The sequence below is a fragment of the Girardinichthys multiradiatus genome, chromosome 21 (genome assembly GCF_021462225.1).
Source record: "Girardinichthys multiradiatus isolate DD_20200921_A chromosome 21, DD_fGirMul_XY1, whole genome shotgun sequence".
In the NCBI taxonomy this organism is placed as follows: domain Eukaryota; kingdom Metazoa; phylum Chordata; class Actinopteri; order Cyprinodontiformes; family Goodeidae; genus Girardinichthys; species Girardinichthys multiradiatus.
The window spans coordinates 28,614,786-28,636,754 of NC_061813.1; the positions used below are offsets into that span (position 1 = coordinate 28,614,786).

General features: G+C 39.5%; 1 protein-coding gene across 2 annotated transcripts in view; it reads left to right on the plus strand.

Annotated features, from left to right (window-relative positions):
* The window catches only part of plxdc2b (plexin domain containing 2b), a 136,480-nt gene that overhangs the window by 104,399 nt on the left and 10,112 nt on the right, over window positions 1–21,969 (plus strand). For both annotated transcript variants that reach the window (XM_047350523.1, XM_047350524.1), the window contains 4 exons: window positions 5,435–5,530; window positions 5,674–5,755; window positions 15,440–15,500; window positions 15,838–15,991. In XM_047350523.1, coding sequence (XP_047206479.1) covers window positions 5,435–5,530; window positions 5,674–5,755; window positions 15,440–15,500; window positions 15,838–15,991 — 393 coding nt within the window. The remainder of the gene's footprint in view (window positions 1–5,434; window positions 5,531–5,673; window positions 5,756–15,439; window positions 15,501–15,837; window positions 15,992–21,969) is intronic.

A 21,969-nucleotide genomic window follows, 5' to 3' on the forward strand; every position in this document is an offset into this window, starting at 1 on the left:
CCAACCAGTAAAAAACCCACAGAAGAAGAAGACATCAACAATAACAATGACGGATTGCAGAGTAGTTTTATGCTGCAGACAACAGGGCCCTGTGCCAATACTCGCACTTCCACCCTTGTGTCCCTGAATTGCGCGTTCCCGTTGATGGGTTCGAGTGCGTAGTGTGTCCCAATTCTCCAGAGTCGTCCGTAGCCCCGCCCCCTTTGTGTCCCACATCCGCCCTTTGGTGAAGTCCTCATCTAAGCGGACTTCACCAAATTATATTACCCACAATTCACTGCTGCAGATGACGTTCTGAGCAAAAACCAATCACAACCGTCAACGTAAACAGCCATCAAATCAGAATAAGAACTACGTAAACTTTAGACAGCAAGCCGACAAATATATATTTTTTTACTGGTTTTCCAGGCTCAACATTGTAAGAAACCACTGGGTTCAGAGTGAGTCTGGGCAGTCATTAGGCCATAACACTGAAGTTACCTTTCAAACAAACACTGGAGCGGCGAGAATCTGGTGTATAAGCCTCCTTCGCTTCCTGCACTTTCTTCTCCTCAAAACAATTGCTTGTTGCAGTTTTAAATAGTTTTTTTAGCAGCTAGACTGTGAAAACAGCGCTGGTTTCCACCCTTTTTGATGTTGCTGTTACGGTGCAGAGGTGCAAGTCGATGACGTAAGCCCTAATGTCCCAATTCTCCAATTTTGCACGCTTGTAACCTGCGCACGTCAACCCTTACATGCACTTTTACAAAGTAAACACTTCATAGAGGGGCGTAGGGTGTAGTGTGGGTATTGGGACAGGGCCCAGTTCTCCAGCGAAGTGCTAATTTTCTACCCCGTTTTTTAAGCAAGAAGTGTTTGTACGCTTTCACGTTGCGTTTCACAGAAGATACCGCCTACTAGTGATTTCGCAGGAAAATTGCACAGTTTTTAACATTTCTTTCTTACTATTGTGGTTTGCATGGAGATTGCAATTACAACAATGTCATGTAGATGTGTTAAGAGTTACGGAAAAGAAATCCAATTTCCAATGGACTGTTGTCATTTTCACCGAGCGTTAATGTTAAACAAGTTAACATCAGGGTCCGCGAATACGTCCGCGGTCCGTGCAAACGTCAACGGAGTCAAGTTTGGCCTTCAAAAGTCATTATCCACATGGGGAAACAATGGAACAGTACTGAACCTCCCCATGATTGGCCAACCTACTGAAATTACTCCCAAGATCACATCAACACATTCAGGAGGTCACCACCGATCCTTGAGCAACTTCTTAAGCTCTGCAGTCCTCACTTGTTTCAGTTAATGTAAGTGTTCTTGTTCATAGTAAAAATGGAATGCATCATAATTTAAGGAAAAAAGAAGAGCTGAGAAGGCTTGTGATGAAAGAGCAAGACCTTATCTAAAAATGAATAAATGGTAATAAAGTAAACCAGGAAGATGTTTCAAAAACCACAAAATGAAAATGGTTGCAAGAAAAACAAGAAGATTTGCAAAGGTCCATTGCACCTAAAAAAGCTTCAAACATGTACCAATTTTAGTGAAATTATAACTCTTGCATTATCTTTAAAACCATGTGTAACTGTGCCAATTAGGTTTTATTTTCTAAAGAATGATAAGAGGAGAGAAGGGGATCTTAAAAAGGGAGTATTTATAGATGAATATTATCTCTTCAGGAAGAGGAGAAAACACCAGTAGAAAATCGGATGCCATAGAAACTAATTACTCAGCATGACTACTATTCATCTGTTACCTGTGAAGTTCTCCTTTGTACTGTAGTTGTAGTAGAAGGACTGGAAAAAATTTTGCTGGAAGGACAAATGACAAGACAAGCCTTCCCATATAAACCCTGCTGATTCTGCCAGAACCAATGAAACATTAAATCCAAGATTTATCTTGTCTCCTGGCTGCAGTTTCTGCAAATCTAAATGAAAACTTAAAAGTTCAGTCATATATCCGCCTGAGCACACTCTCATTTAAAGCTTATCATGCAGAGGAAGGAATATATTTTGACAGATTTTTATGTCCTTGTCACGCCAGATTATTATCTCTGCTTTTAAAACTGCATTAAGCTATAATATTGAAAGGGAAGCTATGACTGCTACAGGCTACAGCAGAAAGTCTCTCTGCTGCCAATCACTGCATACCGACTACTGTAAAGAGAGGACTTTATTTAGCATTATTAAAGCACTTTATTTTGCCTCCAGGCAGAAGATTGAGCAGAGAAAGATTTGTGGGTGTCCTATGGTCATGTCGTATAGTTAACAGGTCAGTCACAAGCCCACATGGTTTTTAAAATTTTCATACAATTAGAAATCTGAAAAGTGTGACGTGCGTTTCTCTTCAGCTCCCCATTTACTCTGATTCCCCGAAATACAATTTGGGGCAGTAATTGTGTCATTTAATCAAAATATAAATCCAGCTATTCTGTGAAGGCCTTAGAAGTTTGTTTGAGAATGTCAGAGAACAAACAGCATCATGAAGACCAATAAACACAGCAGACAGGTCCGGGATAAAGTTGTGGAGAAGTTTAAAGCAGGTTTAGATTATAAAGCAGAGCTCTCTTCAATGCATAATCTGAAAATGAAAGAACTACAAACCTATCAAAACATGGCCGTCCACCTAAACTGACATGTCAGGCAAACAGAACAAAAATCATAAAAGCCAAGAGGCCCATGTTAACTCTGAGCAGAGATTTACTGCTCAGTGGGAAAATCAGTCAGCATGACAAACATTTGTAGTGCACTCCACAAATCTTGCCATTATGGAAGATTGAAGAGAAAAGTGATTGAAAGAAAGCAATAAGAAATCCAGTTTATAGTTTACCAGAAGCCATGTAAGGGAAACTGCAAAGATCCGGAAGAAGATGCTCTGTTCATATGAGACCAAAATTAAGCTTTCCAAGCTGCATGCAAAATGCTGTCTGTGTCAGGAAACTAATACTGTAATTACCTTAAAACACTGTCCCCTGGGTAAGGTGTAGTGGCAGCATCATGCTGTGACAATACTATTCATCAACAGGACAGGGACGTTGGTCAGAGTTGACGTGGGCATGGATGGAGCTATATGCAGGGCAATCCTGGAAGAAAACCTGTTAGAGACTTTAAAGGACTTTAGACTGGGTGAAAGTTCGCCACACCCAGAGTTACAATATAATGGTTTAAATAAAAGGAAAATAATGTGTCAGAATGCTCCAGTCAAAGTCAGGACTTAAATCCTGGGGAGAATATGTGACATGGCTTGACAGAGAATGTTCCCAGATGGTATCCAAACAATCTTATTGGACACTTTTGGAGAAAGAATGGGCGTCATCTCCAGAACCAGTCGCCGTTGAGCCTGTACAACCCTTTCATCAACCGACAGCCTCAAGCTGGGAAACTAACCTTCCCCAGGCCCCCACTATGTTATTAGGCACCTGATAATCTCTTTGCTTGAAGCAAGAGGAAGTCAGACACAAGGGGAGTGGAAGGGGAAAAAGAAAGGGTGGACTTATTTTCAGGCTGATCTGACTCACATTTCCTTTGATCAGTTGTCCCGTGTGTAATCCAACCGAGCAGGTCTGCAGGGAGGCAACGTCCCATCACATGAAGAATGCAGCACTGGGACCGGTGCAGTCAACAGGTTTCAGGGTGAAACACCAATCAATCAGGGGAACTAAAGGAGGTTTGCAAAGAGAATGTTTCCAAGTGAAAAGATGTGAAAGAGCCAGAGCAGCAACACAACTTAGCCCTGAAGGACTCACGAGACTTAAAATTGCCTTGCCGGTGTTTTTGCAGTGGGACTTGAAAGTGGATTTAGCAGATTAACATTGGCAAACATGATTGTAAAATATGCATTTTACAATTTAATATGAAATGTATTTATTTTATTTATTCAGATTTGCATCACAACAAGAAAATATTAAAATAATCGGGCCTGACTCAGTTCAGATACTGTTTTTCAGCAGGTTGCTGCACTACAGAACATGAAAACATCAACATACATCACCATTATCACAACAGCTAACAAGGAACAACACAGTCGCACCGATATATGCAGTTGGGAATATAGAGCATTAGAAGGAGGCCACATCTCAGTGTCAAAGAGTAGGGATTTTTTGCACAATCAAAAATGCAGACAGGAGCTTGGGAGTCAGATGGTGAGTAGAAAAGTTTATTGATAACTGAACAGATACAGGTACATGGAGAAACAGGACACGGAGCATAGACAATGAGACAGGCATGGAACAGGCAGGCAAACAGAAGAATCCAACTGAGAACAATATAACCAGAGACTTTAAATACTCTGAAAAATAAAACAAATGTGTGGAGAAGTTATTTGGTTTGCTGCTATCTCCTCTCTAGCTTCTGAATGCAGCAGGTACCAACGCTGCTCACATTCCAGGCTGGCGCTGAAAGCAGAGGTAATAACACGTTGATCTGCTCGGGAATGCTTGTTTGTTTGCGCCGTGATCAGAGGACCAAATCTACCTTTCAACACTCCTCTCTTCTCCTCCACCAGCAGGCTCTGCTCCTCGGTTTTCTTCACCTCTTTTTCTCCGTTTTGTTTTGGTCATCTTACCAAACTAAACCTCATTATACAAGAAGGAGATAACAGTAAGACGCTGTCTCTCAGAAGACAGCGTCACACCCAGCAACAGGGTCAACCACACCTCCTCAATAAGATAGGAATATCTTCGTCTCCTCTGTCAGAGTCGCTCTCAGCAGCGAACAGAATCACTCTTGAGCTAAAACTCTTTGGTAGGACTTTTTAGGCCAAGATAGGAGCTCTCAGAGAGGACTGAGAATCTTTGTGAATACAGGCCCAGATCTTTTCTTGATCTTAAAAGCACCCTGCTTTGCAGTTGTTAAGCATACCAATAGTTTGTTGTATTGAATTTCAGTCTGCATCTCAACAAACACTTATGTCTTACAGAAATTGGAAATGTGCATCTAAATGATTTATAATGCAAATTTAGATTAATCTCTAGTGCACCTGCACAGAAATTTCTACGGTTTTGACTTGTATTGAATGTGCTTCATAATGATACTCTATTCCAGTTTCATTTGATGGTATCAAGGATGCATGGTAAGCCAACATTAATAGATTATTGTAGACCAGCTAGGGTGTAGAGTGCCTCATTGGGGTTGGTTCTAATCATGTGCTCCATCTTACCCCATTTGATGTCTTGCTGACTGGGAGAGCGGCCTTTGAACATGGTCAGACTGATGATATCAGGTCCCAGAGAAAATTGCCCCAGTCATTTGCCAAGTGATAGCCTGACACTTTGGGCACAAAGAAAGCAGAGAAGTGCTGTAGCAGCATCCCCTGTGACCCAATTCTCCCAGCCACTCTATTTTCACTTTCTTTAGAGACCTTTTGTCCCAGTTATTTTTCACAGGGTGCAAGATTTAGATGTTGTCTTCAGAATCTTAAACTGCGTTTGTCTTTTGAATTACAGACGTGAGACGGAGGACCATTTATGAGTACCACCGTGTGGAGCTTACAAAGACGAGGATCACCAATTCTTCAGCTGTGGAAATTATGCCTTTACCCAGTAAGAAGAATACCTACATTTTTGTATGGCTTTTATATTCGTAGAGCATTCTAAGTTAATTTCTCACTGTGATCTGTGGTAAAAAAAAAAAGGCTATTGATTGCAAAAACAGGCTTGATATTTGTGACTCTTCTCCTTTGCAGCCTGTCTTCAGTTCACCAGCTGTAGTGCCTGCATCTCCTCTCAGAGTAACTTCAACTGTAGCTGGTGTCATCGGCTCAACAGGTTTAACTTCTTTTGTTACACTTTCCCTTACTGCATGTTATCTTTACATCAGCTGTTTAAAAATAAAACACAATAGTAAAATACTCTTCTATTATTGGTAGGATCTAAAAATGTTATTTTTAAAATTCTAATTTGTTGCTTTAAAAAACCCAAGAGACAATACTGAAACCCATATTTTCCCTTTCATTTCTAAGTGCTCAGGCTACAAAAAGAACTCCCACAGTTTTGTTGTAAAAGTCCTAAAAGCATGGGCTCAGAAAAACTTCTAAAACCCAGAATCAGGTACTAAAAACACTTTGTCCAGGTCATGGTGGCATAATGTCCCTTTCCTGCTGGGGAGAAGCACACATCTCCAAAATGCACATACAGACTGGTTGCTAGGAGACCGAGAGTAATGTATCTAGTCAGACAGGAAAAACACATGAAATGTAGATTTCAGTTGGAGGTTTGGAGCTTAAATAGACCACCCAAATCATAACGGTATCCCTCTTTTTCTTTCTGTTAAAATATAATAGCAGCACAACTTGAGTTGACTTGCATAAACTAGATTGCCTCATTTATTGGTTATAGTGTTTAAGAGGGGGGAGAAGGAGCAAGATGATGATGACGAGAAGGCGAAAAAGCAACTGCTAATAGGGTTGATAATGTAATAATACAGTACAGGTCATAAGAAAAAAAGTTCTCCAAATTTTGTGAGATCCATAATCTAGTTCAAGGGGGCTGAAGACTTAACATATAGCATTTTTTAAAGTGGCGATATTACCTGACCAAGTGTATGGAGCAATATCTGCTTCCATTAAGTTGACAATTATTTTAGATAAATTATTGCTTATTTTAGTAAAGCAGCTCCAAACCAAATTATGAATGTATAAGTTCAAGGTCCATTTCCTTTTAAGACAAGTTGGACTTTAAAACCCTTTGGAGAGATATGAAATAACATTAATACAACACAAGAGGCATTTGAACCCCTATTTCCAACAATGCAGGGGGATAGCTTTTGACAGAAGAGGTGATGCAATTTTGTGAAAAAAAAAAACATAATCATGTCCTTTTCAGAAGAAGCAGGATGAAATGAGAAATACGAAAAAATTAAGCCTCAGTCATATGTTGGCTTTTTTCATTCTGCAAAACTATTCTCTTAAAATCAAAATTTCTGATCTGTCAGTTTTAGACTTAGCAGAGATTTTATTTATTCAGCTCCTATTTTCCTCAGGAGAAAAGTAGCTGTATTTAGTCAGCAGCTCATTCTGACATCCACTCAACTCACACCTGTTCAGCCAACCTATGCTCCACTTTCTTTCTGTCATATCCCTCTTGTCTCTCCACACTTCAAACAAAAGTAAATATTTGAGCAGCTAAAGAAGTGTTGCCGTTCCTGACAGCTGAAATGTGAGCTGCAGTGGATTTGATTTAGTTAGGATAGAAAAGTCTGAGTTAAAGACACACAAGAGCAAAGGGAATAAATTATGGAGAGACAGTGCATGATCCGCTCTCATTTCAAAAGATGTTTGCTGTCCTAATTATGTCCTTTTTGGAGGTTGCTGTTTAGCCTGTGAAATGACCATCACTTTCCAATCTGTATACACCAAACATTCATCTTCCACTCCCTTATGTTTTGAGCCACGACTTAATCTGAGTGATGTGTTGGGGGAAATGTGCAGCACTTGTGTTCTGCCCACTTAGATTTCTTATCAAGGCCTTACAAGTCGTTTCAGATCTGACTTTCTCACGGCTTGGCATCTTAAATGTTGTCCCGTTTGACAGGGATGAACTAATTTACAGTAGCAAGAAAAAGTGTTTATGCATTCAGCAGTTTATGGATGTGGAGAGATACTGTAACGCCTGTAGTAGCAATCTCATTAGGCTGCATGTTAATTAGCATTCTGACTGTGGCAATATCTTACAGTACAACTACCCTCCCCTGTCCTCAGCTTCCTCCAGTCACTTCCTTTTGAAAAAGGCAAACATGCTTTTGGCATGCACTAATTAAAAAGCATTGCTGCTTCGCTGGCCGGGGGGTTAATGAGAGACGCTGACATTTTAAAAGAAGAGCCGCAATGAACTTCCTGCAAAGGTACAAGGTGATGAGGTTTGCAGTGGTTGTTGGGTGCAGCTGGGTAATAAACCATCTCAACGCCGACGTGATTGGAGGAAAGCCAGGGGTTTGTTGTTTCCATAAAGAGAGAACAGAAAGTTGATGCACATCATAAATGTAACATATTTTACAGCCAGAACAGGCCCAAAGCATAAGCAAGCTAAGCTGTAGCTTAGGTCCTTCAGACCAGCAGGGGACAGCTAGAGAGCTTGATCTCTTCAGAAAATGCAATGAAGTGACACACCAAAACCGCCAATGTGCCTTATGAAAGAATTTGATCATTCAGAACTTACTAAAATCAAAACTAATGCTACTACTTAATGCTCCAACACATTCACATGGTACTTTGACTTTACTGGCTTATAATAAATAAGATGTTGAAATCACCTTAAAAATTAAATATGTGTTGCTTTTTTCCCCACCTTGTTGATGGGAAAAGTGTTTTAAACCTTAATGGTCAGTCAGTCAGTCAATCATCTTCTATAACTCTTCTTCCATAGTGGGTTGCAGGGAAGCTGGTGCCTATGTCCAGCAGTCTATGGGCAGGAGGCGGGGTACACCCTGAACAGGACCTTTAGGGTGTAAATACAAAATCAACCTGTTGTGGTACAATTTTTCAAAATGCCATCATTTGTGTTGTGTTTTAAGTCGGGTATCTTTCTTCAAATTAGAAACCTTATTTTGCTGAACTCTTTGTACAGTGCCTTGCGAAAGTATTCGGCCCCCTTGAACTGGTCAACCTCTTGCTACATTTCAGGCTTCAAACAAAGATATAAAATTCTAATTTTTTGTGACGAATCAACAACAAGTGGGACATAATCGTGAAGTGGAATGAAATTTACTGGATGTGTCAAACGTTTTTAACAAATAAAAAACTGAAAAGTGGGGCGTGCAATATTATTCAGCCCCCTTGCGTTAATACTTTGTAGCGCCACCCTTTGCTGCAATTACAGCTGCAAGTCGCTTGGGGATTGTCTCTATCAGTTTTGCACATCAAGAGACTGAAATTCTTGCCCATTCTTCCTTGCAAAACAGGTCAAGCTCAGTGAGGTTGGATGGAGAGCGTTCGTGAACAGCAGTCTTCAGCTCTTTCCACAGATTCTCGATTGGATTCAGGTCTGGACTTTGACTTGGCCATTCCAACACCTGGATACGTTTATTTGTGAACCATTCCATTGTAGATTTGGCTTTATGTTTTGGATCATTGTCTTGTTGGAAGATAAATCTCCGTCCCAGTCTCAGGTCTCTTGCAGACTCCAACAAGTTTTCTTCCAGAATGGTCCTGTATTTGGCCCCATCCATCTTCCCATCAATTTTGACCATCTTCCCTGTCCCTGTTGATGAAAAGCAGGCCCAAACCATGATGCTGCCACCACCATGTTTGACAGTGGGGATGGTGTGTTCAGGGTGATGAGCTGTGTTGCTTTTACGCGAAACATATCGTTTTGCATTGTGGCCAAACAGTTTGATTTTGGTTTCATCTGACCAGAGCACCTTCTTCCACATGTTTGGTGTGTCTCCCAGGTGGCTTGTGGCAAACTTTAAACGAGACTTTTTATGGATATCTTTGAGAAATGGCTTTCTTCTTGCCACTCTTCCATAAAGGCCAGATTTGTGCAGTGTACAACTGATTGTTGTCCTATGGACAGACTCTCTCACCTCAGCTGTAGATCTCTGAAGTTCATCCAGAGTGATCATTGGCCTCCTGGCTGCATCTCTGATCAGTCTTCTCCTTGTTCAAGATGAAAGTTTAGAAGGACGGCCGGGTCTTGGTAGATTTGCAGTGGTCTGATAGTCCTTCCATTTCAATATGATTGCTTGCACAGTGCTCCTTGGGATGTTTAAAACTTGGGAAATCTTTTTGTATCCAAATCCGGCTTTAAACTTCTCCACAACAGTATCTTGGACCTGCCTGGTGTGTTCCTTGGTCTTCATGATGCTCTCTGCGCTTTGAACAGAACCCTGAGATTATCACAGAGCAGGTGCATTTATACGGAGACTTGATTACACACAGGTGGATTCTATTTATCATCATCAGTCATTTGGGACAACATTGGATCATTCAGAGATCCTCACTGAACTTCTGGAGTGAGTTTGCTGCTCTGAAAGTAAAGGGGCCGAATAATATTGCACGCCCCACTTTTCAGTTTTTTATTTGTTAAAAAAGTTTGACACATCCAATAAATTTCATTCTACTTCCCGATTGTGTCCCACTTGTTGTTGATTCTTCACAAAAAATTAGAATGTTATATCTTTATGTTTGAAGCCTGAAATGTGGCAAGAGGTTGACCAGTTAAAGGGGGCCGAGTACTTTCGCAAGGCACTGTATTCTCTACTTTATGTTGCTTTTTTTTGTTGTTATATTTACTGCACATTTTTGCACTTTTCAGCACAGTGTTTTTTTTGTCCGTTAAAATAAAAATGACTTTCTAGCTGATAGACACTTGTTTGCCAGCATGTTTTATTAGGCTACACACTATAGAGCCCCATCTGCTTCTGTAAATGTGACCCTTTAGCCCAAGAAAAACAGCTCAGTATGCACCAAACAGCTGATTCAATGTGGACCTTTCAGACAGAATCGTGTAATTAGATTAAATGTTTTTCATGCAGACATTATATGATCAGTTTATGCTGCATTGTTATAGTTTGTGTCTTGAGCTATAAGTATGGATTCAGTGTCTGTGGAGGTTTAAAAAATGGCACATACTAATCTTGATCCATTGCACACAATTAAAATAAATGATGGTGGAAAATACAAATCCAGATCATCTACATTATATGCAGATGTGCTACAAAAATGAAAATCACAGCTGCTCTCTCGCTATGCGTGAGTGACCAAGTAAGATAGAAACTAAGGTGAGATTTTTTTTTAGCAACATGCAGTGTTTTTTTTTTTCCAAAAAATGAATATTTTGTCCATGATTTGCTGAAATATGACAATGGCTCAGGTGGTAGGGGTCTGTCCTGTAACCAGCGGGTTGCCGGTCTTCGAACCCCTGCTCCGTCTGTCTCGGTTGTGTCCTTGACCTGCCTTGCCTGCTGATGGTGGTCAGAGAGCCGGATGGCACCGATTGTATGACAGCCCCACCTCTGTCAGTGTGCCCGAGGGCAGCTGGAGCTGCAATGTAGCCCGCCAGTGTCAGTGTGTGAATGTGTATATAACTGGATGGATGACTGATTGTAGCTTAAAGCACTTTGGAGTCCTCGGACTTGATAAAGAGCTACACAAATGCAGGCCATTTACCATTTACCATAGGTTTGAGATGCCAGTATCTGTACATTTCATCTTAATTCAGATGAATTCAGTTTGCTTACATAGCAACGTTTCACAATAAATCATCTCAAGGCTGGATGAGGCTCAGTTCTAATTTGGGTAAATTCATTTATTACCCAAATTATTGTTTATACATTTTCTTACATAAAGCATTAGTCTTTTGGGAATAAAGAGAGAAAAAGTACAAGAAAAAAAAGGCAAACTGAGGATGTTTCCATCTGCATTTTCATGGAGGGGCTGGTGCCTATCTCCAGCCGTCAGTGGGAGAGTAGCAGAGTTCACACTGGACATGTTGCCCGTCTGCCTGCTAGATTAACAATATTTCAAATAAATGTTAAAATAAATGATTACAAAATGCACTACAGTTGGTGTCAATTTGATACTTTATCAGTACATCGGGTCAACTGCTTTTGGCATTTTCGCATTGTGATTTTAAAAAAATATATACTTCTGCAATCTGATTTTAATCTTTCAACAAAAGGACTCTTCAGAGCAAATTTTTAATCCTGTTACTGACTCCTCATGTGAATCCGCAACGGTAAATTTATACAACTCCGATCTGTCTGCACCATGGAAATCTATTAGCAGTAAAACAAATCAATTAAAAACACATTCTCTGGCTGGAATTAATTCAGAAGATGGATCTAAATCTGTTAAGAAAAGTATCATGGACAACATGGATGCCAGTTTTCTCTGAACTGAAATAGCTAAAATTACAAAATGTGTCCATTCTGATTAAAATGAATTGAAAAATCTGAACAGAAACAATCTCTCTTTTATATTCAAATGACGTTCCCGCAGCCCATCTCTTAATTAATTGTGCCGTGGCTCAGTGCGTTAGTTGACAACTAGCTGAGATGGATGCCACAGAGAAGAAACAAAGCTCAGGCTCCATTCAGGGATAGGTTAGACTGAACCTCTCTGTTAGCATTGTGCCACACCGTGCTGCCTTCGCTGCAGCCTAAAGGGGGTAAAGCAGTCGGGGATTAAATGGAGAAATCTGCATCGGCTGATTGAGCAGGCTGGGGGGCATAGATTCATTACCATAACAATATGCTCTTTAGAGAATATGGTATCTTCTGGAAACGTTACTCAGTTCCTAATGTTCTTACTGCACTGCTTCATTTTAAACCACAGTTTTGCTACGTTGTGGTTCTGAGACAATCTCTTGTTGGTAACATGTTAAATTCAGGGGTAACAAAGATACTTTTTGAATGTTCCAGGATAAATGTTCTAGATATTCTCCCATTTGGCTCTCGTTACTTCATGGATAATACTAGTTGCTTTAAGAGCTGTCTCGAAACAATTGTCCATGAAGTGATAATAAAATCTAACAAAGCATGCCATATATAACAATAGATAATACATAAATCAATCACACATTATCAGCCCCATTTATTGGTTGTCCTGGGACCTCTTATACAAAGACATGCTCCTTTTTTAATGCAAATGTTTAAATGCATCAATTGAGAGCTGACAACAAAAATGTGCAAATTTGCATGCATTTGTAATTACATGAAAGCATCTTAAATCATGTACAGCCAAAAAGTGATAAAGTGCCCTCCTACTTGCAAAATAGGCCTGTTCAAAGTATTATTATTATTATTATTTGTATCATTGTAATGTTTTTCCTCATGTACAGCGCCTTGAGTGGCTTGTTGGTGAAAAGCGCTATATAAATAAACTTGACTTGACTTGATTAAAAGCAGAGGTGACAATACTTGTTCAACCAGTGAAAACAATATTTTCTTAACATGGGACTTTTTTCTGCACTGAATAAATTTATTCTAATAAAAGGTCTTATTTTCTGAGATTTTTCAGTGAGATCCCAAAAAAATTATTTTTTAAAAAGCTTTTTAAATCTGTAGAAGGGGTATTAATATTCTGTCAAATTTTGGCTACACAAATCTCATCCAGAGATATCTAAACAACTGTACTGGGAAACGTTAGTCATCTTTTTAATGTGCATAAAAATACCCGGGCATAATTTTAGTAATTTAGGCCAATTACAAGGAAGGCTTTGATTGCTCTCTCTTTTAAAGTGTGATGATTAGCAGCTTTTCTTCTCATGACTAAAGAGTAAATAATATATAATTATGTTTAACTATCAGGCACATAAAAAATACATCTGAGCAACCTCAGTAGACATAACAGTTTTTCGTTGTCCGATGAGCTAACCCTCCCTCCTACTTCCCCATGTCTAAAGGGATTGCTCAATCCAGCTCTCCATCCAACGGGTCCAGACTTCCCTAAACCTGAAAGATGTCATTAAGCAGGTTTACTGAAAGTTCTGTTTAAGCTGGTGTCGGGAAATGACTCGCCTACCCTCTGACAGCCTTCATCCAAAAGTCTCACCCTTCTTCAACTGGAGGTCAGGACGACTGAGTAGCCTATCGCAGACATCCACACTTCAACAGTCACTTTTGTTCACGGCTGCTCATTCCCTAATATTACAACTGGCTCTTGGTATATGGGCTAGGTTAATTTTAGTGGCTCGGCATGAGCCCTAAGGGCGCTGTTTTAACAAACTTGACTAAGGCAACCTAAAAAAATCTCGTAAAATATCTCAGAACCAGGCAACAAGACTTTTTACCACCAATGAAAAACCAAAAATACGGTGACTCAAATAATTGGATGTCCACGATAACTAGAATTTTAGATGCTTTCTTTAATTAGCAACGCTTTTGCAGGGGTCAGTAACAGCTTAAATTCGGCAACACATAATAATTTCAAAAATAGAAATGAATCAATCAACTCAACCTGTCTTTCCCTGATGCTGAAACTAGTGAGTTTGGAGAGGCTTTGAAGATGGAGGCTCTTCCATGCACGTGATGGAGAAGTTTCTTCTGGTAACAACGAGTGATTTCTTGAAGGAAATACGACTTAATCTTCAGTTTTCTTCCTTTAGGTGGCAGGTACTGATGCTCCAGGCTTTGTTGGTCAAACAGGATCTTTGTTGTTATATGTCTCAGAAGACAGTAGTTTCCAGAGGCTGAAGAGTTGAAGGAAACCCGGAGACATAAATGAAGTTGATTCAGGACTTCCAGAAGCCTGAAACTTAGAGCAATCAGCTGTTCACTTCAAGTTCACTTCTGTTGTCAGGATAAAAAGGCTTTAGATGAAATCAGATTCTTAATCTTGAGGCACAGTCCTTCCAGGGCACACGGGTTGATCCTCTTGTTAATGCAGTCGATCAGCTGGGCTGTGTCTCTGTTCCTTTTTCATCTGAGCGTCTTTTCTCTGTCCGATTTTGTTCGCTGGTCTTCTGCAAGGAAACAACAAGTTCCCTTTTTTAGCATTGCTCTTATAGTGCAGATGCTCTCACTGGTCAGCCCTTTGTCAGTCTTCTCAATTATTGCGCAATATACTTTTGCCCAGTACGTGATTGCTCAATAAAAGGCCTAAAAGGCTTGCTTAGTCATGGTCATCGTGACTTTCTGGTGCTGTTTTTCGGCCTTGGAGATGCTGGTAATAGCCATGCAGCTGCCTGTAGACTCATCCTCCCTTTCTTGCGTTGGTCTTCTAAAGATTCGTTGTCAGCATGCAGCTGGCTCTTGTCACTCCTAGTCATCCTACAGTTCTCTACCTAATCTGCTCAGTCTTAAACTTTACACAGTATTACACATTCCACTCTCAGCTTTCTGCATTTACTTTAAAACACAGTTACAAAACCATCACTTCATTCTTTTTATTCATACATCACAACTGATCACCATTATATCTCTTTCATATATAGCTGATTGAGAATTTTAAGCCTTAATGTTTAAGCTTTAATTATAATTTCTTAACCATATTTCAATCATACATTTTTTAACTTGATAATCAAAGATTACTAATTTCATTTAATACTTGTAAAAGAATGGAAAATCATTATACATCATTTCTTTGGATACACTTGGTTATATTTCTGCAAAAGATAAGACAGATAATATGTAGCTCCACAGAGGCCTCTCCAGTCTCTCAGTCCCAGAATATGAGAATATGCTTGTTTCACTCTCTACTGCTTCAACTGTGTATTTTAATAATTATTGCATGGATTACACAAAAGGATATTTATTGTAACTTTTATAAGCAGTTAATGAATGCTGCATGGATTACATGGAAAGATCTCACCTTATTTTGACAAGTTGTTTAATCATTTTACACCATTAACTTTATTTCGTTTTTATATATTTATAGTATTAGAGTAGTTATTGAAACTATTTTGTTTTATAGTTCTGTTGCAAGCTTTTGTATAAATGGATAAATTGTTGCGATGTTGACGATTCTGAAAATATTAGTTCTTATGACTTTGGTGATGACTCTCTGCCCTCAGATGCTCCAGCGGCTTTGACCGCCATCGCCAGGACTGGGTGGATAACACCTGCCCAGATGAGGTAAGGATTCAATAAAAGGACTTGACCTTACAGTTCAGCCCGATCCGAACTAGTAGTAGTATCTGATCCTATAATGAAGTCATTCTTGGATGGTCCTGCAACATGACCAAAACAAGATTGCAGGATGTTGGTATTGTAAGATTTAAATATTTAGACATCAGGATTGGATTGGAACCTAAAAACTAGACTGAAGCATCTCTGCTTTACCCTGTCTAGATTTGGCATTCTGCTTCCTCAAGGTGAAATACATTAATGTTTGTGTCGGAAGGTTTCAGGTGCACTTTTTATGCTTTGGGACCTTGTACAAAACATGAAAAAAACTCTTTCTTCCTATCAGACCAAAGACAAGATGTGTGATATAGACGACACTACGCAACTGGACACCTTGGCCACCACTATCACTGCCAAAACAGCATCGAAAAGTAAAGGAACCACAGCAGGCTGGGACACACCTTCCACCTCTCACGCTCCCACCAGTGCTCCCACTGAAGGTAAAGTAGCAGACAGAAAATCTTCATATGATCTCAGGACCACTAGTGAGTGTTGCTCTGTTCAGGCAGAAATTTACCACCACTTTCTTGAACCTTCCTCTTTGAGACCCTCTTTTTCACAAACAGTCTCATTTCTTTCTTCTTGCTCCACCTTTTAAACAATACAGACTGAATTGGGACAAATCTCACCAGTTCAAAAACTGAAATCATGCTCTGCAGATTCACCTTATGCCATCTATTAAACTAGGCTGCAAGCTGACAGTTTTATTTTAGAAACTGCCATATTATACCTGAAGGCTATTCCTCTTTTTTACCTGCAACTCTTTCAAGTTTAATTTTAAATACTCTTTCTGGTAGACCCACACAACATATTGAATGCCATACATGCAATATTTGGTATGCTAAAACTATTTGAGGCGCCAGTAGGTACTCTACTTGCTATGGAGTTTCACTGTCCTCTGTGCCCACATATGATCTAGATCATAGTGAACAAGATGCTAGAGCTCAGGGAAAACTAGAGGTAACTTTACAATCTGTTGAGGTTACTTCGTTTGGAAAGTTACAAATCTAAGAGTTTCTTAGCTTAAAGGCATTGAGCTGACCACCGGATAACAAGAAGAACGTAGCTTGTTGAGGATGAAGCCAACAATGAGAAAAAATACTGCTTGAAAATATGACCTACTTGAAACTTTATAATCCAATTTCTAAACTTGTCAATTGTTGACCATAACAGTGTACTCTGAAAATTAGTTACTATCAAATATATATAATATTCTTGTTGTCCATTTGATGACCTCATGTGCTACATTTTACCTGTTTCCCCGAGTATTTTAGCAAATGTGCCCAAAATTTGGGGGATTAAAAGTTATTACGTTTTCGGCCATGTTTAGGGGGCATGGCTGGGGCATGAACTTGGCGTTCACGCCCAAGGACAAAAATCACGACAAGCTGGTAGGTCAGTATTGGTCAAATAATGAGATTACCAATTAAATATACAACTTATTAAGTTAAAATGTCTTCATATCAGGTAGATGCACTATTTAATGTTTATAAGTAATAACTGCAGCATCTAAATTTAGAAATAATTTAGAACCACAATGTAGGTGCAAAAGGAAATATACTCAGCAAATATACACCGCTCAAAAAAATAAAGGGAACACTCACATAACACATCCTAGATCTGAATGGATGAAATATTCTCATTGAATACTTTGTTCTGTACAAAGTTGAATGTGCTGACAACAAAATCACACAAAAATCGTCCATGGAAATTCAATTTATTAACCAACGGAGGCCTGGATTTGGAGTCACACACAAAACTAAAGTGGAAAAACACACTACAGGCTGATCCAACTTTGATTTAATGTCCTTAAAACAAGTCAAAATGAGGCTCAGTATTGTGTGTGACCTCCATGTACCTGTATGACCTCCCTACAACGCCTGGGCATGCTCCTGATGAGATGGTGGATGGTCTCCTGAGGGATCTCCTCCCAGACCTGGACTAAAGCATCTGCCAACTCCTGGACAGTCTGTGGTGCATCATGACGTTGGTGGATGGAGCAAGACATGATGTCCCAGATGTGCTCAATCGGATTCAGGTCTGGGGAACAAGCGGGCCAGTCCATAGCTTCAATGTCTTCATCTTGCATGAACTGCTGACACACTCCAGCCACATGAGGTCTAACATTGTCCTGCATTAGGAGGAACCCATGGCCAACCGCACCAGCATATGATCTCACAAGGGGTCTGAGGATCTCATCTCGGTACCTAATGGCAGTCAGGCTACCTCTGGTGAGCACATGGAGGGCTGTGTGGCCCTCCAAAGAAATGCCACCCCACACCATTTCTGACCCACTGCCAAACCGGTCATGCTGAAGGATGTTGCAGCCAGCAGATCGCTCTCCACGGTGTCTCCAGACTCTGTCACGTCTGTCACATGTGCTCAGTGTGAACCTGCTTTCATCTGTGAAGATCACAGGGCACCAGTGGCGAATTTGCCAATCCTGGTGTTCTCTGGCAAATGCCAAACGTCCTGCACGGTGTTGGGCTGTGACCACAACCCCCATTTGTGGACGTTGGGCCCTCATACCATCCTCATGGAGTCGGTTTCTAACCGTTTGTGCAGACACATGCACATTTGTGGCCTGCTGGAGGTCATTTTGCAGGGCTCTGGCAGTGCTCCTCCTGTTCCTCCTTGCAGAAAGGCGGAGGTAGCAGTCCTGCTGCTGGGTTGTTGCCCTCCTACGGCCTCCTCCACATCTCCTGGTGTACTGGCCTGTCTCCTGGTAGCACCTCCAGGCTCTGGACACTACGCTGACAGACACAGCAAACCTTCTTGCCACAGCTCACATTGATGTGCCATCCTGGATGAGCTGCACTACCTGAGCCACTTGTGTGGGTTGTAGAGTCTGTCTCATGCTACCATGAGTGTGAAAGCACCCCCAACATTCAAAAGTGACCAAAACATCAGCCAGAAAGCATAGGTACTGAGAAGTGGTCTGTGGTCCCCACCTGCAGAACCACTCCTTTATTGAGTGTGTCTTGCTAATCACCAAAGATTTCCCCCTGTTGTCTATTTCATTTGCACAACAGGATGTGAAATTGATTGTCAATCAGTGTTGCTTCCTAAGTGGACAGTTTGATTTCACAGACGTTTGATTTACTTGGAGTTATATTGTGTTGTTTAAGTGTTCCCTTTATTTTCTTGAGCAGTGTATGTTGTTCAATATTGTATTAAATTTAAACAATTCTATGTAATTATACATATAAATATGAATATTGTCTTTGTGCTCTTCACTAAAGTTTTGCACAGGCAACAAAAATCAAGGAGGTTGCGCTCCTTTGCTGTTATAATGTATTCAGCACATGATTCATTGTACCCCAGCAGGAGACTAAACCAAAGCATAATCTCATTTTTATCTGATGCAAATCTGTTAAAAGTAGCTGACACAGTTTTTTTGCTGATAATAGGAAAACATTAAAGGTGTCCTTTGAAGTTTGTTTACTTCCATTTATTTTACTTCCCCTTTGCAGAAGTTGGGAACTGGCTAAACCCACTGTTTGCACTTGCTTCCAGTTGCATGATCATTTAGTAATATTTTTAGTTAAAGATAAACTCTAGATATGGCTGTGTTGAATGTTATTGCTAGGAAGGGCCTACTTGCTATGTAACACCATGTCACCATAGAAACCCTTTATAATCAAACCTAAAAGCACACAGTACTTTATATAATGTGTTTTCCTATGCTTTTGTATTGATGTTACTCCAGCTTGATGTCTGGGATCAACAAAGAGTTAATGGACCTTGATTTCAGACATCCACTTTCCAGTCTGATAAGTTACATTAGTGTTTAATGGTTTGGAGCCACCCTTATTGGCACCCATTGTAAAGATGCATAAAGCTGTAACATAAATGAATATTTTATCATAATAGCACAGTCTCACTGAACAAATTACTACAGTTGTCTAACAGTGAGCTTTGGGGATTTTTTATTATGTCTCTTGATATCCTGTCTGCTGTTCATGGTGGCAAGATAAACTTCTGTCCTCAATCAGCCTTGTTTGTGACAGTTCCACTTTTCAAAAACATGTACTGTAGTCATTGTTCTGACTGTAGATATGGTCAAGTTTAGACTAGGGATTTAGAAATGAGCAGTGTGTTTTAGGACTCAGTTGGCCTTATTCTGCGACAGTGTTGTCCACCCTAGTAAAAATATTTCACAATAAAATTACATTTTATAGTTCATATTTAGAAAACTTCATGAGATCCCATTTTTGCTGTTCTAGACAAATATTATTTTGTAAGGAATAAGGGCAAAATGGCTCTTTAGATTTAAAAAGCCCTGGATTAAGACAGAATTAGTGTGTCATACATTAATTTAAATCACTCTACAATCTAATATTCAGCCATAGCACTTGTATATTATGTAAATAGTGTAATAACAGTCCCTGTATAACTGATTTTGCTATTTTGTCTGTGGCTCCTAGTGCTTAACTAAATGTAACTTTGCTTATAAACAATGATATAATTCCTTTTAAATTAATTTTTTATAACTAAACAAAGCTGTTTGCTTACCAGAAGCAGGTTTGTTGCTCAGGACCCACAACAAACTGTGTCTCTAAATTTCCTCTCAGGGACTCTGACTTATCCAAGATTTAGCTTTGACCTCAACTGATCCAATTTAAAAACTGAACTTTGTACACTGTGAACAATTCATCACACCTTTTTTGATTTTTCTGAACAACATTGGTGATTTACACTACTATAGACTATTTTAATGTCCATAAACCAACCAGTCTCATAGTTTTCTAAAATCATTATAAAGGATAAATCTTCCCTCTTCATTGATATAGCTACACATTTAAAGAAGACATCATGAGATTTCTGTATATTTTTTAAAAGGGAGACTGAGAGATGGAGACTAATTAACACAGTGTAAACAGAGGCAGCTGAACCAAAACATAAAGGAATTACAAGACTAACACAAATAATTTAAATGCATAAAAAGAACATTAGAAATAAGTAAGAAGCTAAACACAGAGGGTTTAACTAAACTGACCAGACATAGACAACAATAATAAACACAGAAATTACCTTTTTGTAGAAATACCTTACTAACATAAACCCAGAAAAGATCAGAAAACATACACCCAGGGATCATAACAATACATAGATAATACAATATTTAAACCATTTTAAACACAATCTTTACAATTAAAAAATACAGTTTCACATCCAAGGTTTGATGCTGTCAGTAAACAAGATTTAAAGTTAGGACTATAATGGATTCCTTCATTTTCACATAGAGGTGTTTACTTCCATCTCTTGCAGAGACAGAGGTTGACCTTTTCTTCATTACAGGCCCATTGATCCTCCTCTGTGGCTAGGTTTTTTAAGGATTGGCCCATATGGCTGAGCTGTTGTGTGAAAACAATCCAACTGTGGGGATACACACAAGGAGAAGTGCAGCAGTTCAGATCAAAACAGGGTGTGGCAAGAAAACTAACTGAGGAATTAAATCTGTGCAAATGGGAATCCAGGAGGTTACGAGGGGTTAGAGTCTGGTATGTGTATTTGTTATGGTTGACAACAATCTGACCCATACAGCGGATCAGTTTTCGTCGACAATCACTTATCTCTTCAGCTGCAGCAGGTCAGAGGTCAGATTAGTTAGCAGGTGGTGGATCATGTAAATACAGGCAACCAGTGGCTAATGGGAGAGTTTGGAAAAAGGAATGGAGACACGAAGAAGAGCAATGTCTGTTTGGGACGAAGACTGTGTATAGATGGAGGCATTACATCTGTTCATTTGTTTGCCTTGATGTAAAAGGTGTGTGCTTAAGAGGCAAATAAGGTTTTTAAGGTTTTGATTTGTTTTTATTGCAAAACATGGGAATTAAGATAATACTAATGAATGAATAAATGATTTTCAGCTAGAAAAAGGAAGATTTCTTTTATTAGGACATCTCCTGCTGGATTTCCAACAAAAGGAGCTTGGGTGTGATGCTGGAGATACAGGTGTCTGTTTCCCAGCCTGACTTTGGATAGAGTGCCTTAAAACAGTATTTAAATCCCAGGAACTTTTAACATGTTGTCACCTTACAGAAACAAACTATAATGTGTTTTCTTGGGTTTTTATGTGATATATCAAAACAAAGTAGTGTATTCTTGTAAAGTGGAAAAACAGTTTTTCTGATAAAAGTAAAAACAAAATGTGGCTTGCAGTTGTATTCAGTCCCCTTGAGTCTAACACTGTAGGACCACATTTCACTTGATATGCAAAACCTTTTTGTCACTATTAATTTGCACTATACTTTTCTTATATTGGCCTTAGACCTCCATTGAATCTAACTGACCTATATAAGATCAGTTAGATTCAATGGAGAGCTTTGGTCAACATAGATTTTTAAGTTTTGACTCTAAATTGGATTTGGCTCTGACCTTTGGCTAGGCCATTCTAGCACATGAAAGGATTTTG